Here is a 14,708-nt window from a genome sequence, read left to right as displayed (position 1 = left end):
TATACGGCGCAACGAGATATCTCGCCGGCGCAGACAGATAGGCCCACAGCCGCGGCGTGATGCGCGCCACGAAGCGCCAGTGCGCGCAGACGTGGGTGAGGATCAGCATGCCCGCGACGACGTCCTCGCACGCAGCGCGCTCCTCGACGAAGGACTCCAGGACCCACTCGAAGACTTCTTTGAGGAGGTCGACAGGCAGACGGCGCACAGGCACGAGGACCCCGCGATGCAGGGGAATCTGAGCCGCTATCCAGTGGCGAACGCCCAGCAAGTCGATCAGCGTCTTCTCGGGAGCAACTTCGAGCCTGAGGCTCGCAAGAGCGGAGCGGAAAGCTCGGTACACGAGGCCCTTTCGCTCTCGTGCGGCGCAGTACTCTTGCTGGTCGTCGACCGCAGCGTTGACACGCTGCAGCTCGAGCGTCAAGGACTCTGTCTGCTCACGGATGGCGAGCATGCCTTCGTCATCTGGGAAGAAGCCGCTGCGCAGTACTTCCGGATTGACGACGGCTTGGGCTTTGCGCAGAGCCTCGATTGCGGTTCGAAGAACTTGAGTGGCGTTCGGTGGCATGGAGGTCGAAGGATGCGTTCGAGGACAAGAGGAGGAAGGTGATGCGAGCGCGAGAGCGAGAGCGTGTTACAGATGCTGTTTCCTCGATGAGGATGGTAGCGGCGAAAGAAGGTGCGCACCATACGTCGTAGTAAGAAAGCCCTTATTCGTTCCCTTTGTTCCCTTGACAAAGGCCAATATGGGTCTTGGCGCCCGCTTGGGAGCACTGCATCGAATGCTTGACCGTCAAAGGAGGGCAAAGGAAGGGCCATATGGGGATACGTACCATGACTCTTGGTAAGACCAGCGGACGGACGATCACGACGAGCCGCATCCTTGCCGAGGTAAGCCGCGTCTTCATCCGATGCACTCGCCACGTCGCGGGAATACAACCAAGCAAGACCCTGTACCATGCATGAGATACGAGCGATAATCAATATCCTGTACGTACATGATCTCGTCGTCCTTACTGTCAAGCAATAATGCGGAAAGACCCGCTCGTGACGCGTAAACCCGTCATACTCGGAGTCCTTTACGTCGAAAAAACTGGTAATTTGTGGTCAGCGGCGACGGCATGCAGGAAGAGTAGACGTACTCACCAGGGATATTTCCACGTCCGAATAGGGCAATGTGAAAGACGACATGAAGATGAAGACGTAGGGACATGCATGCGAAGCCGTAGGAATATGAAGTCGAAGCCGTTGGATATGAAGTCGAAGACGTAGGACCCACGTAAAAAGCGATTATCGCGCGCAATCTTCCCTTGCATGCTTGATCTTCCGCGCTCGCCGCCGGGGTTCAACCATCCGGGTAGCAGTTCATTAGTCGGCCGTCCTCCCCGCTTCGGACCTCGAAGATGAACCCATTGTCATTGCGCAAAGTACTTACGAGACGGTACGAGTGGCCGATAAGAGATGAAGTACCCGCACGGTCGATATGACGGCAGCGGGCTAGAGCACGAGATGACCTTGAGATGAACTACGCGAAGTCAGGAGATTGGCACCTGATTGACGAGACGCGATGTCGCCATCGCTAGCACCATTGACGGAGATCCGGCCAGGAGTCGTCGCGTCTGAGCGATGAGCGGGAGAATGCACCGTCGACGAGGAGGAGAGCATGACCCGCGCACGCTTCATGATGGCGATGGACGCGCATACGGGAAGAGGACACCAGGCAATCTTATCGTCGCGGAGCCTAACCTAGGGCCGCCTCGAGGCCGACGGAGGACCGGTGGGGAGACCTCGTGGTCGTATAGTCCTACGCGGCCGTTGTTCTTTGTGGGGCTTGAAATGGAAGGTCGAAGGCCGGTGAGTTGGATGGTTCGATGGAGGCCTGATAGTTCACTGATGGCGGCTTGATTGGGACTGGGCTACCGCGATTATCGCCTCGCTTGTCCGCTTGAAGTGGCTAGATTGAGGGGAGACCGAAGTCGGAAGACCATCGGATACGTTGACTGTCAAGGTATGCAGACTGTCAAGGTATGTAGAGCTCCTTCCACCGACTGAAGATGTACAGACAGGGCGAGCGGCGCGGTGGTGATGGTTGGAGGCAAGGAGTACATCATTTGTGGCGTTGCCGGACTCGTCCGATAGCACGTGCTTCCACGTGCGCACCCCCGATTCGAACTTTTGAATGACTCAACCCTGTTTTCCGCCGTCATGCCGTCGCGCAGTCGCTCTATAATCTACAAACCGCACCCTTCTGTCTGATGAATTTCTCTGCTCGACTTGAACTCAAGGACAATGAAGCTGTCTATCCCTTTTTGGTGCTTTTCCGCGCGCTCTGTCAGTCTTCCCCAATGAAGAGCACTTCTAGCGTGCGTCCTGCGTATGCTTCTACGAGAGGGTACAAATGCACAATGTGCTTCGCTAAGTGCGTCCCCCACTATCTTCATCCACTCTTGTGGCGCTGTTTGACGCCCGCCATACAACAGGCGCCGACTCTCCTCAACAATGACTCGCACATCCTCCGACCCGACCGCTTCTTCCATCCCTCGAGAGTTCTGTCGTAACCGTCCACCATCCTTCCTTCGCTACACGCCACGACCTTCTTCATATCCTCCGTCCTCCACCCCACTTCACAGCATCTTGAGAACGTCTCGGTCCGGTGACCGCCCCTTCGCGCTGATCGTCTCTATCTGCACATGGTCTCGGTCCATGCACTTCCCCTTGATATTTCAGAGTTCAATCTCGTCTCAATAGGCCTTCAAGCTTCTCTCAATGGGATCGGAGCCTATACTAGGACAACAACGTCGAAGGCATGGATGACCGCGCCGTATTCCTGGACATCGGCGCCATTTCCCTGGACATCAACGTCGAAGCACACAATGCGCAGCCCTCCATCTGCTCTATACAGTCCCTCGATATGAAGCCCACTCATCGGTGCGTATGGCCTCGGGACTTTGTGCGCGGGAGGCACTAACGAAGCGAATTGCCTCCTCCGGTGGTCGACCAGCATTCCGGCAGGCGACCAGCGTCGTACCTCTTCATTGTCGGCTTGGCGGAGCCGGGGCCTGCGAACCTGGCAGTCCTTGTCGCCGGCTAGCCTTCATTCGTGGCTTCGCCCTCCGCTTTCCGTCCCACGCATTGATTCAAAGTACGCTCCCGATTCGAGTCGTCCGAATACACCTTCCTATATCCACGGACTTCCAATACAGGCGCGCGCGCCATATTTGGTACGGAGCGCGATTCATCGCCGAGAGCGGTCTGGGGCATTTATCCAGTGGGCTGCTCCCACTGCATCCCAGTCGACGAACGGCGCGACATCGACGAACCCGCTGCTGCCGCCCATCGAGCAAGCGGCCGCCGAATTCCTCGACGATTTGATCCGAGTCCAATACGCGCTGTTTCGTTTGTAGGTACACGGGAGAAGCTGGCTATCCCAGTCTCGCTAATGGCCCCTCTTCATTGAGTTGACGGCCCATTTCATTGAGTTGACGGCCCATTTCATTGAGTTGACGGCCCACTTCATCCAGCTGACGGCCCCTTTCATTGCGCTGACGACCCCTTCCTCGAGCTGACGGCCCCTCTCATCGATCTGGTTGTCTATGCCGCCACACTCACCGTCTGTCGCCAGAACGGTCGGGGTTCGAATGACGACGGAAGCAGACGGTTTGTGGCGGGATTCGGAAACTGCCGATGCACCGCCGGCCTGCTCTCGACGTTCTGCGCTGCGTGCGCCGCCGTACTCGGTAGCGCCCCTCTCGCTCTTCGACCCTGTCCGATAGGTATGTATGATATCCCTCATCCCTCATACTAGGCGTGGTCAATGACGAACCGACTAGATACTGACATTATTCAAAGCGTCGCCCAAGCGTTGGGAGAGCTGTTCGCAGTCTCGACCATGCTTCGCGATAGCCATGTCGTATCCACTGAAGCAGCCGCCGAGGCCAGTGAGTGCTCCTGCGTAATCAAGTGAGCGATCAATCGCATCGGTTCGACATCGCGTCCGCTGATGTAGTCGATAATTCACCTCCAGAAGGTCGCTCGCTCGCCTTCCTTTCATACTCGTGGAGATGCCTCGAAGGAAACTCGATAGTTGCAGAGCCTACTACGGCTGCGCTGTCTGCACGACAGGACCAGCCTCCTCCGCGCACTGCTTGCGCTCGTGCGGTGCCTCCCGCCCGAGATCGTCGCCGAGGTATTCCTATCTCTCGTTTGCGGTAACAATGGAGCGGACTAGCTGCTCGTAATGCTCTACGGTCGCTTTCATATACACGATCCGGCGTCAGTCGTGCGTAACCCTCGTCGATTCGGCTATTTCGCGTTCTGCAAAGTCGAGAAAGACACAGCCTACTGGTTTTCATTGGCGACAAGCAGCGTGTCTTACTCGTCACATTATACGGCAGATTCAGGCTACATCGTGCATTCCTGCCCGGAGATGAAGGGATGCGGCGCCCGGAACCGTGGCTTTGGTGAGTACATATCCTCTTCTACGGGGGCATGTGTCTTACGACCACTCAAACAAAAGATCATACTGACGCTAGGTTACAGGTCTCCGAGGGATTCGTGGAGGGAATTTGTGAGGGATAGCCTGCGCGATGCGAGATCTCTGAAGCTTGATTCCACTGAATCGGTCTGCGACCTCACTTGCTCTAATACATGTCACATCTTACGTAGACGTAGTGCTAGAAAGGTGTCCTTATGAGAAGCTGCCCTTGAGGCACTCGCCGAGTGCTCGTCCGTCGCCTGCAATTGCCGGCGCCACATGAAAACGGCGAACGCCGAACGACGCCACAAATCGGTATTCTTGCGCCCGCCGCCGGACCAGTGTCACTTCTCGCTCTTGGCCCCCATCATGAGTTACACCAACGCCTATGCTTGCTTATTGGACTTCCTAAATTCTGCTTTGCCTTGCTTCCCTACCTTAGCGATTTCATCCTACAACAGCAGATATCCCGGCTGAGCGCGAGCGCACCGGCGTCTGGAACTTTGCGACTTTCCCATCGTTTCCATGTTTTAGGCTGAGAAGCATTCGCATCGCGGAAGCGCTTGTCGAACCATCGATTGCTCATTGCTTCCTATCTGGGACTGCAAAGCGCCTGGTCACTGATGATGAGACTTTCCTTGTATAAAGACGATGCGGATCGACGGTTGGGCAGCTTTACCTCCCGCCCGACCTGCGAACATGTCCTCCTTGCCGGAGACGGTTTGGGATCCCGTACACTACGACCCTCCTCCGGAAGACGGCAACCTCGCCTGCTTGTGCTCTTCTCGCGAAGTCTCCGACGATTCTGGCCGCCCGTTGGACCCTCTGAAGGTCGGGGACATCCGCGGTATCAGAGCGCATCTTCTATATCCCTTGAAATGCGTCGTAGAGGAGAAGTATCGCGACGAGATCACGAAACTGCGGGGCAGGTCAGCCAAGCGCTCGAGTGCGCCTGCGTCTCGTGCTTCATCTCGTGGTCGCCCCAAGAGCGCACGCTCTGCGACCTCTCAACAAAGTGGCTTCAAGAAGCACCGCCCTTGCGTCATATGGGACGTGACGCACCGTAAGGAGGGCGACGTGGATGTCTTCCTGATGGGCACCTTCGACGGCTCATCTTTTGATCACCTGCCCGAGGCCGTCAAGAATTATGTGGTGGGCGTATATGTTGGAGAACACGTCGAGGACTATAGCGAACTGTATCACATCCACACCAGTCCTCCATGGGGCGCACCCTCGTCCTCATGGCTCATTCCTCTTCGAGTCACTGTTGCTGTAGACCGCTTGGTCGTCTACAACAATGACTGGATGGACCAGACAACTATCGGAGACGAAAGCTGTCCGTATATCAACGCTGAATCGATGAAGGTGCTTGGTACATATCACTCGGACACTGTAGAGTACCTGGACAAGGTTATGACCGATCCAGAGAAGCTGGACCGCGAGGCCTATATCCTGTGGGAAGGCACTTGGATAGTGAGCGTGTTTTCAGCACCCTGACACCTATTAACCATGCCCACAGAAGCGCTTGTTCACGAAGGAAGGCGCAGAGTACTCTGCCGAGCTTCCAGCGCAGCGCACAAAATGGGCTTACATCGGTGTGCCGTCTCGGTGGAGCGACCACCAGAGTGGCAGCCGTGGATCGTCGTCTCGATCCAGCAGCGCCTTTGAGCGCCGTAGGCGCTCGGGCGGATCCTCCACATCCGAGTGGCAGTCCATTGACGAAGAGCACGTGGACGCCTACGCCGAACAAGTAGAGCTCCAACTGGCCGAGCAGTTTGAGTCCCTGGACACGGAGGCTCAGCCAGCGGAAGAGGCCCCGGCTGGAGATGGATGGACGAAGGTGGAGAGGAAGTCCAAGAAGTCTGGCAAGTGGCAGAAAGGCTGGAAGAAGCTTACGCGCCGGGCCGAGGCTGGGCTTCGTAAGGCTGCCAGGAAGTTATCTGTAAGTCATTCTTCTGCGCGCTTGTTGTGCGAAATTTTCTTACATCGTCATAAGCCCAATCGCGACAATCGTCCGCTTCCTGGAAGGCGAGACGGATCGCAGAGCTATAACTCGGAAACTCGTCCATGATATCCGAGAATTCTTTTTTTTCTCTTTCGTGTATTGAGTCCTTGTCTTTGTACGATTTCATGTGCGCCTCAAACATCCCGATACCTATCCAAATCAAGAGCAATAGGCTGACCTGACCGTCCTCGTCCACGTGATTTTTTTGAAGCCCCCATAATTGGGTTGAGTGCGCCTGGATCATCAACGCATCAATACCTACTTGACCTTCAACCACGACCATCACAGTCAACAGCCTGCCATAGGACGATCTCATCGTCCCTACCCCTTTATTACGATCTAAGTATACCTTGAAAGCGTTGCTCGTCCGATAGCCAGTCGGCAGTGCTTTGACAACGGCGTTCCGCATTTCACGCGGCCGAAGGCTATATGGCAAGCCATCTGGCCGTAGAGCCGTCAGAGCGCGAAGGGCGCGTTGTAAGTCTCTGCGTGAGCTATCGTGGGTCCTCACCTAGAAGAGTCGCGCGAGCAAATGGATGCCCTGGATACACATGTTTGGCTCTGCTTGGCTTGATGGGCGCCGCGATCAGAACCCAATGATGGCCTGATGCGGAATTATTTCCCCTTGTTCCCTGCCTCCATCACCTCTTCTCGCTCTGCGCACTGGCAAAGAAAGCTCTAATCTCGGTGCCCAGAATTGGTTCCTCAGATGCGACTCAGTCAACAGGGAACTCGGCTGAGAGGGTGGGATCGCAGGCAAGGAGGACGAACGCGAAGGACGAGGGGAACACTCATTGCGATGCGCCTGCGAGAGACGTTGGTCCCGAGGTGCAGTGCGATCGCACGCGGTCTGCGCAGGGAAGATGATTCTGGAAGGTGCGTCTTCAAAGCTTGCGCCGGTGAAGCTGCTGCTGAAGCTGGCGAAGCACTCTTCCTTGCCTCACGGCGGCGTCAAGATAATCTCGACCTTCGCTGATTTACCCGGGCCCCCCTCGCGCAAGAGACACCATGACGATCTGATATACCGACGCTCCCCATACCTGTCGCTATACTTACCCCCTTGTCGTCGACTCAAGAGCCGTCTTGCGTCATGAGCCCGCCACGACCATGCCCGCGACCCAAGATCATCCTAACGCCAAATCAGAAAACCCTGACCTTGACTCAGCCCTTATGACAGCTCGCGGCGCGCACGTCGCGGTCGGGAGGCGGCAAGGAGAAGAGGAGAGCTCCGCGGCCGCGAGCAGAATCGCGCTTTCTGATACGCGCCAGCTCTTCTTTATTCCTCTCTGTACGCCCGATGTCTGAGCGCGTCAGGACTCACCCGAACGCGACCATGCCGACGTTATCCCATCTCGCCAAGAAGCGTGGAACACTCCGGCCCAGGACCCTCCTCTCCACAGTCCTCCGCCCTCGTTGTGTCCATTAGCGCTCCACTGCTCGCGGACGCCGAGTTGTACGACTCGCGCGTTCTCGACTGCACAACGATTGCGCCTGCATGGATGACCTCGACCACATCCATATCTATCCCACATGTTCGGCCTCGTCTCCGCCGACGAACTCCACGACGTCAAGGACGCGCGTGGCGCCTGCGCCGCGGACGACACCAGCAATGCGCGGACGGCCTCGAATCTCAGACTCGACGCGCACGACCCCAACAAGTGGACGACCTCAACGATCTCGATTACGCATTCCAACGCACGACGACATCAAGCCACGCGCAACGGTGTCGGCAATGACGAGTCCTGTACAACTGGAGGCGGACCAAGAGCGCGCACGGCAGCGGCGTCTTGCGTGCTCTCGCAGCGCCTCCGCGTACTCTCGCGGGCCTCCGCGTAATCCCGCGTTGTCTTCGCGCGTTTGTAGCCGAAGCAGCTCAGCCGACATATTCATCCTCTTTCGCGTCGTGAGCTTGTTTACGCGTGTAATCGTCCATAACCTGACCTCAGGCTCAGCTCTTCAGGCGTCGCACTTACGTCTCCGGCCCTCGCGCTCGCGCCCTCATGCCTTGTGCCCGTTGAAATTGCGACATGGTGTACTCGCATTCGCCTGCCCAGCTTGCCGCTGCTTGATGACGATGCGTCCCTCGACGTTGCTCGCGTCGACAGCGGCTGTGGCCAGGCCTTTTAAGGAGCGATGACAAGATATTGAGGTAAGCGATAGTATCGAAGCGCGCATCTCTACTCAGATACCTTCCATCACGCAGGCCCTCGCCTTTCACATGAGCAGTGACCCCCTTCGTTTCGTTCAGTTCCTCGTACCTCTGATTACAAATCGGAGAACAATAGCATTCGGCATTCGCCGGTTTGGTTTTGTTGGGTTATATGTACTGACAGGCGCATTGACCACCAGCCGTACCTTGACCTCCGACTACGATCATCAACATCTCCTTCAACAGCCCCTCATGAGACACTCCCCTAGTCTCGACGCCTCCCCTGCAATGGGGGATCCGAAGCTTTTAGAAAGCGTCACCGCAGTTGTTGACACTGACGAGGACTGCACGCCACTCGACTACGAGCCGACTGCGGTCCAGTCGCCGCCACGAAAACGCCAGAAGACCGACGACGACGACGGTGGCAAAGCGCCATCGGCATTGAACTTGCACGCGCCTGGAAGCGCTCTGTTGGAGCTACCTCTCGACGTGCTCCTCGAGGTACGTCGCGCCTCACCGTCTCGGAGCGCATCGCCGTCTCAGATTTCTCACTGTTTTGGAGCGCGTCGCCGTCTCCGTGCGCCTCATCCTCTCCTAGCTCTCGCACGATCCCATTTCCCGCTTCGAGCTCACCCACCGCAGATCCTCACTCATGTCGACCCCATGTCCCTCCGCCACGTATCCCGGACGTCGCAGGCCCTGCGGGACACCCTCACGGGTCCTCGGTCAGACTGGATCTGGCGCGCGAGCTACGCCAACACGGACCATGGGCTGCCTCCGGCGCCGGACGACATGACCGTGCCACAATTCCTGAGTCTTCTCGTTGACCGAGTGTGTGATGTACGTTGTCTTTCAGTGGCGCGTGAGCCTCCTGACTGACGCGCGACCCTTCTCTAGTTCTGTCACGCATCTCTAATTCCGAAGGACCAGATCAAGAGAATATGGGCCGCGCGTATCAAGTGTTGCCTGCACTGTCTGTACCACAGGTATGCGACTATATCGTATGGTCATGTATTCTCGCTGATCTCGCCCGCGATAGTCGGGACATAGTCCACGAGAAGGATATGGACATATTTTATCTAGTCCGCCTGATACAGCGTCACCTAGGACCCGACTTTCCCTTATACAAAGTGTTTCCGGCCTCGGAAGGTCAGAACGAAAGATCTTTCTGCTCATCGCTGCCTCTTCCTGACGACAAAATCACAGATCTCGGTCGGTCTCGGTCCTATCCTTGGGTGCACATCAATCGTCTTAACCAAGACTATGTGCGCGATAAAGTTGGCGGCGGGTCTGTAGATGACATCAAAGCATGGATACTCCAACAGGCAGAAAGGCATGAGAGCGTGATCAAGGTATGCACGAGCCGTCTGTCTTCGTGGCCTTCTTCTGGCACTCATTGACAAACTTGCCATCGTCAGCATGCTGAGGCGTGTTACGAATGGGAGCGGCAGGAGTACTGGAAACGGTGGGAAAAAGAGCAACATATTCGGGCTGAAAGGCTCGAGGCGTATGTCTTTTATTCGACAATGGTTCCTCAATTGGTGCTGATTCCCCCCTTTCAGGATCGACCAAAGGCTGAAGGACCTCGACATTGACGTCGACGAGCCTCAGGAATTCAAGAAGCAACTCAGTACGCGTCTCACAACACCCCCTACACCGCCAAACTATAGACATAAGTACTTCCCGACGCCGGCGTATAGCACGCCTATCGAGATTCACAAACTTGTGCGCGAAGCGCGGCCGCTCACAGAGGAAGGTGAGACGCTATGATTGATACTCACGCTGCATCCGATGAGCTCACATACTAGATTGGTCAATACTATTGGAATGGCTTCTCGATGCCGCCAAGGCGGAAAAAAGGCGCCAGATCCTCGAGGGCCGATACTCTGCGTTCAAGAAAGCCTATTGCCAGTTCCTGGATCGCAAATCGTACCGTAGGCAGTGCTTGTTTCCCAGTATATGCACCGTGGCAAATTGGGAGGAAGTCGTCGACTTGATCGAGGGCACGCCGCTCGAGCAGCACCTGGCTGCAGATGATATGCGCGTGTTCATCGGCAAGCTCGCGCGGGAGCGCTTCTCCCAGTGGCGCGCGACTTTCGAGGCCGAGCTCGTCGCCAAGCTCAACGCCGCCGACCCAACCCGCGAGCAGCCGGCGACCGTGGCGGACCTCAAGCTCGCGACGTCGGTATTCTCTCATCGGGACGCGAGCTCGGGTGATCCTTTGCGGTACCCAGAGCTGCTGAGTTGGGCACCGTTCTCGGGGGACAGTTTTTATCGCCCGGATGGGTCATACTATGTCGTGCGCAAGTGCCCGCCCTGGTCGGCGCACGAGGTCCGGGTCGATGGCTGGCGGCGGCGCTTGGCTGCCCGACTGGTGGCGATGGCGGGCCTGGATCCAGCGACGGCGACATACCAGGAGATGAGCATGCAGTCCGTTTGGTTCGGGCGGGCGGACGAGGTATCCATGCTCCACTGCGGGGAGCCGGCCTACCTGCACCGCTTCAGCTTGACGGTACGCTGTCGGGCTTTCTCGCAATTTGTGCGCGAGTTCCTCTTGTATTAGCTGACGGCATCACTTTTGTATCCCTAGATGTGCTGCGCAAGGGAGAAGGTCGATGAATATGTGGTTTTCACTGAAGCTGGTGTAGAACTGGCGCGGGCTTGGCTACAAAATCCGTCCGCACTCATGTGCAGCTGAGGATGGCTTTGAACCCCATGGCCGGTGCTGAAGGGTAAACTGCAGCGGCCATGTTTGTTGTTGTCTCTTGCGCTCGCTCTACTCTGCCTACCATACCGTTAGTCCTTCGCGTGGCCGTCGCAAATAATATCATTACTAGAATCGTTTGCGTTACCCAGGATATGTCTTTGTGTAAAACACCTTCGCCCCATTACGCATACACACTAGAAGAGTGCCTCTCCACTACAAAACACCCCGCTTGCGCGACTTGCCCCTCTGATACTTGTGTGGCCTCGGGAGGTCGGCATACCCCAGCCCCGCCCACGCATGTGCCGCTCTCGAGCGCGCTAGCGCCGTGTCCTTGTCCGACAGAAGCACGAACCTGGCCTTCTTCACGTCCTCGAGAGACCGGAGTGCGGACCAGTCGTACGTGCCGTCGGAGCCGAGCTGCAAGAAAGAGAGTCATCAGTGAACACTGAATGTGACAACCCAGTCCCCTACTCACCACCGCATACCGCCACGTCATCGCCCGGTACGTCCCCCCGCTGCCGTCCAGCTCGCTCTTCAGCGCGACCCACGCCACCTGCGCGTCCATCTCCGCCGGCGTCGCCGTCCGCGGGTCCAGCCCCGCCAGCCTGACGACCTGCTCCGCCAACTTTAGCCGCGCGGGCTCGACCCTGAACGCCCCCACCGCCCCCGCACCCCGCGCGGGCGCCCTCGCGTCCACCCTCGCAGGGCCGACGCCGCCCGCCTTCCAGTCGCGGTAGTCCGCCCCCGGGCGCTCCGCCAGCGCGGCGGGGTACTGCACGCGCCGCCGACCCGCGAGCGAGAACACCGTCGCCGCGAGGCGGAGGTCCACGGTGGTCGCGCGCGCCGGGTCCGCCGCGTTCAGCAGCGCTACCAGCTCGGCCTCACGCGCCGCGCGCCACGCGTCGAAGCGCGTCTGTCCGAGTGCGTCGACGTGCGTGTGCGCGAGCTGCTCGATCAGCGCGCCCATCTGTCCTTCGATGAGCGCCTGCCCCACGGGCGTGCCCTCTACAAGCTCCGTGACCTCCCGAAAGGTGACCAGGGCGCCTATCTGTGGGAGCAGGGCGCGCGCCGGAGTGCCCTCGAAGCGGCCGAGTGATTTCTCGTAGCGCGCCGGGCCCGTCTGCTCATCCAAGTACTTCTTGTAGACCTTCTCGAGCATGTCGTATCGCTGGCGGATGATCTCGCGCCGCTCGTGCGCGAGGCGCTTCTCCCGGAGCCCATTGACGAACTCGAGCAAAGGGCCGCAAATCTGATCCCACCCTGCGGGAGAGCGCGCCTCAGCACATCGTCCACTCTCAACCAGATGTCGAAAAGCCACCTTCCTCGGTGAGCTCCTTCGGCTCGCTCACGACCGCGTGCGCCCTGAGCGCATCCCAGTTCGCCGGGTGGCGGGCCTCCGTCTCCAGGCCTAGCACGTTTAGCCGTCGGAGGATTCTAACGGGGTTTGGATTCAGTATGCGCACTCAATCTGTGCGATTACGCGCAGACTACGACTCACCCCTTCAACCTCTCCTTCCGTATCGCCTTCTCCTTTGTCTTCAGCTCGGCCTGGATCTTCGCTTCCCACTGCTTGCAGATGTGGGCGTGCTAGATAGCGGAAGGGGGTGGTGAGCGCGGTGTTATCTTTCACGCGAGCTGGGACCGTGAATCCCGTGAAACGGACACCTCGCGCACCTGCTTGATCTTCCCAAACTCCGCCGCCCTGAGGGCTATATATGCCTTCTTCTCCTCCTTCGTCTTGTCTTGCACTCCCGCTCGTATTCCTTAACAAACTTCTCGACTGGCTCTAGCATGAAGAGCTGAAATATTCCGCCTGCGAGAGGGTGGGAGGTGAGAGCAATGAACATCTATCTATGACCGGTTGCTCCATACAAGAGCTTGATCACGCACTCGATGCACAAAAGCCCGGGAACAAATCTGGCGGGCGGAACTCGGTGTGCCCGAGGAGGCGGCGGACGTCGCGCATGACCTCGAAGGAGAACAAGTTCTCCTCGTAGATGATGCGGTCGCTGGCGAGAGTCGTCAATGGGATGTACGGAGGTCGGACGTGACATTTACTGAGTCAACGGTCATAACGCACCTTGCATAGAGACACGCCTTGCACCAACGTATGCGCGCGTTCCAGATGATGATCGGCGCCTTCTGGTTGCTCGAGGGCGGCGCGTTGCAGAGCTGGAGGAGAGGACCGTGTAAGCGTATGTGGTGGCGCGTAGTTAGAAACGCACCGAGCAAGTCTCGTCAATGATGAGCATTGCGAGTCGCGGGACCGAGATGTCGTCCGCCGCCGGGGGCAGCTCATACCCCGTGCACGCAGTGTACCGCTGCTTCCATAGCCTGATGATACTCTTAGAGCATTTCCATGAGCATGTTGCGCAAGATTATAGACATCTTCGTCAGCTGCACGAGCACCACGGGATCGCAATGGCTGAATATCTGCGAGGGATGCGGGTCAGACTTCGTGTATGAATGGGCAAGAAGGCATAGCGATACCTCATATAGCACCTCGGGAGGCAGCCCTGCAAAGGAAGCGGCCGGAATAGCGTTATCGAGGAAAGGTGAGATCTTCTTGGGCTTTGACTTGACGACGGCATCCCTCATCTTCTGCCGCTTGCGCGTTCGAGTGGCGACCGCTTGCGACTCGAGGTTGGGCGACGTGTTGTCGACGTCGTGACGGGCCTCATCGCCGCTTGAAGTTTCCAAGGATCTCTTCATGTCGCGCCGTCAACTTTGAATGTCGACGTCGATGGAGAAGAGCAACCTAACCGGCTGCGTGATGGCCGCAATCAACGCGCTTATCACCTGACTTACGCTTTCACGTGGCCTCGGCAAAGTCCGGTACGCGCTGTCTTGCCGCGTGGAGAAACTCCATTGTTCTTTCCGATCATCACTACATTCGCGAGCAGAGCTGCATAGACTCTGAGCCGGCTCCTACCAGACGCCTGAAAAGATTGTCATACTCAGTAATCGAAGACGGATTCCCACGCAGAGCGCTGAGCGCGAGGACGTTCTGCAGCGAACGCCAACTCTTGGGCGACGCAAGGGTCAACGGTCAACGCGATGCATACGTCCAAGGGCCGCTCGGTCAAGCACGAAGAGATCTGGAGGCGGATCTAGACGCGGGCAGCTGGAGGAAACTTTGGTTTGGAGAGATCGGAATTGACCCAAGAAGTGCGTCAGAGTCAACTCCGATTCCGTGCGTCGCTCATGTTCGTTCAAGTGCGCACCCTCGAGCTCCCCAGCCGGTACTGCTCGAGCCCAGATGGCGATTTGCTTGCCGCTCAAATTCAGTCAATCCACATTCACTCCTCTGGCATCGCAGGATCGACTACGTCCCGATTCCCTCTCCGTCAAGATGATCGCTGGCCGGCCCTAC

At 57.7% G+C, this 14,708-nt stretch overlaps 6 protein-coding genes across 6 annotated transcripts; 4 read left to right on the top strand and 2 right to left on the bottom strand.

Moving 5' to 3' along the window:
* Positions 1-2,971: 2,971 nt before the first annotated feature.
* SCHCODRAFT_02683655 (uncharacterized protein) lies at positions 2,972-3,907 on the bottom strand (the record flags this gene model as incomplete). Its single annotated transcript, XM_003035493.2, has 4 exons — positions 2,972-3,252; positions 3,321-3,389; positions 3,610-3,762; positions 3,839-3,907. 4 exons carry the CDS (start codon positions 3,905-3,907, stop codon positions 3,088-3,090), a joined length of 456 nt encoding a protein of 151 aa, XP_003035539.1. The 3' UTR covers positions 2,972-3,087.
* Positions 3,657-4,732, top strand: SCHCODRAFT_01263529 (uncharacterized protein). Its single transcript, XM_050341345.1, has 5 exons — positions 3,657-3,773; positions 3,850-3,960; positions 4,025-4,186; positions 4,395-4,460; positions 4,540-4,732. Exons 2-5 carry the CDS (start codon positions 3,890-3,892, stop codon positions 4,691-4,693), a joined length of 453 nt encoding a protein of 150 aa, XP_050203241.1. The 5' UTR covers positions 3,657-3,773; positions 3,850-3,889; the 3' UTR covers positions 4,694-4,732.
* A 441-nt stretch (positions 4,733-5,173) lies between these two features.
* SCHCODRAFT_02482920 (uncharacterized protein) lies at positions 5,174-6,545 on the top strand (the record flags this gene model as incomplete). The annotated part of the gene is made up of 3 exons (XM_003034690.1): positions 5,174-5,947; positions 5,994-6,416; positions 6,471-6,545. The coding sequence occupies 3 exons, from the start codon at positions 5,174-5,176 to the stop codon at positions 6,543-6,545; spliced, it is 1,272 nt and encodes a 423-aa protein (XP_003034736.1).
* A 1,464-nt stretch (positions 6,546-8,009) lies between these two features.
* Positions 8,010-8,315, top strand: SCHCODRAFT_02696009 (uncharacterized protein; the record flags this gene model as incomplete). Its single annotated transcript, XM_003034691.2, has 1 exon — positions 8,010-8,315. One exon carries the CDS (start codon positions 8,010-8,012, stop codon positions 8,313-8,315), a length of 306 nt encoding a protein of 101 aa, XP_003034737.1.
* Positions 8,316-8,880: 565 nt separating this feature from the next.
* SCHCODRAFT_01344136 (uncharacterized protein) lies at positions 8,881-11,753 on the top strand (the record flags this gene model as incomplete). The annotated part of the gene is made up of 9 exons (XM_003034692.3): positions 8,881-9,129; positions 9,271-9,468; positions 9,526-9,614; positions 9,668-9,777; positions 9,835-9,980; positions 10,047-10,135; positions 10,191-10,384; positions 10,437-11,140; positions 11,219-11,753. 9 exons carry the CDS (start codon positions 8,881-8,883, stop codon positions 11,324-11,326), a joined length of 1,887 nt encoding a protein of 628 aa, XP_003034738.1. The 3' UTR covers positions 11,327-11,753.
* SCHCODRAFT_02696007 (uncharacterized protein) lies at positions 11,549-14,047 on the bottom strand (the record flags this gene model as incomplete). The annotated part of the gene is made up of 11 exons (XM_050346888.1): positions 11,549-11,752; positions 11,811-12,595; positions 12,654-12,769; positions 12,834-12,922; positions 13,010-13,037; positions 13,109-13,148; positions 13,226-13,344; positions 13,416-13,507; positions 13,561-13,669; positions 13,722-13,768; positions 13,826-14,047. 11 exons carry the CDS (start codon positions 14,045-14,047, stop codon positions 11,549-11,551), a joined length of 1,851 nt encoding a protein of 616 aa, XP_050203240.1.
* Between the last annotated feature and the right edge of the window lie 661 nt (positions 14,048-14,708).

Source organism: Schizophyllum commune (assembly GCF_000143185.2).
Source record: "Schizophyllum commune H4-8 unplaced genomic scaffold SCHCOscaffold_1, whole genome shotgun sequence".
Taxonomy (NCBI): domain Eukaryota; kingdom Fungi; phylum Basidiomycota; class Agaricomycetes; order Agaricales; family Schizophyllaceae; genus Schizophyllum; species Schizophyllum commune.
The sequence above is the reverse complement of the archived record's forward strand: the minus strand, read 5'-3'. Positions and strand labels throughout refer to the sequence as shown.

Coding starts and splice junctions, on each gene's coding strand:
- SCHCODRAFT_01263529 (XM_050341345.1), top strand. CDS start 3,890: ATGCTTCGCGATAGCCATGTCGTATCCACTGAAGCAGCCGCCGAGGCC. Junction 3,961..4,024: donor GAGTGCTCCTGCGTAATCAA/GTGAGCGATCAA, acceptor ATTCACCTCCAG/AAGGTCGCTCGCTCGCCTTC. Junction 4,461..4,539: donor CGCCCGGAACCGTGGCTTTG/GTGAGTACATAT, acceptor GCTAGGTTACAG/GTCTCCGAGGGATTCGTGGA.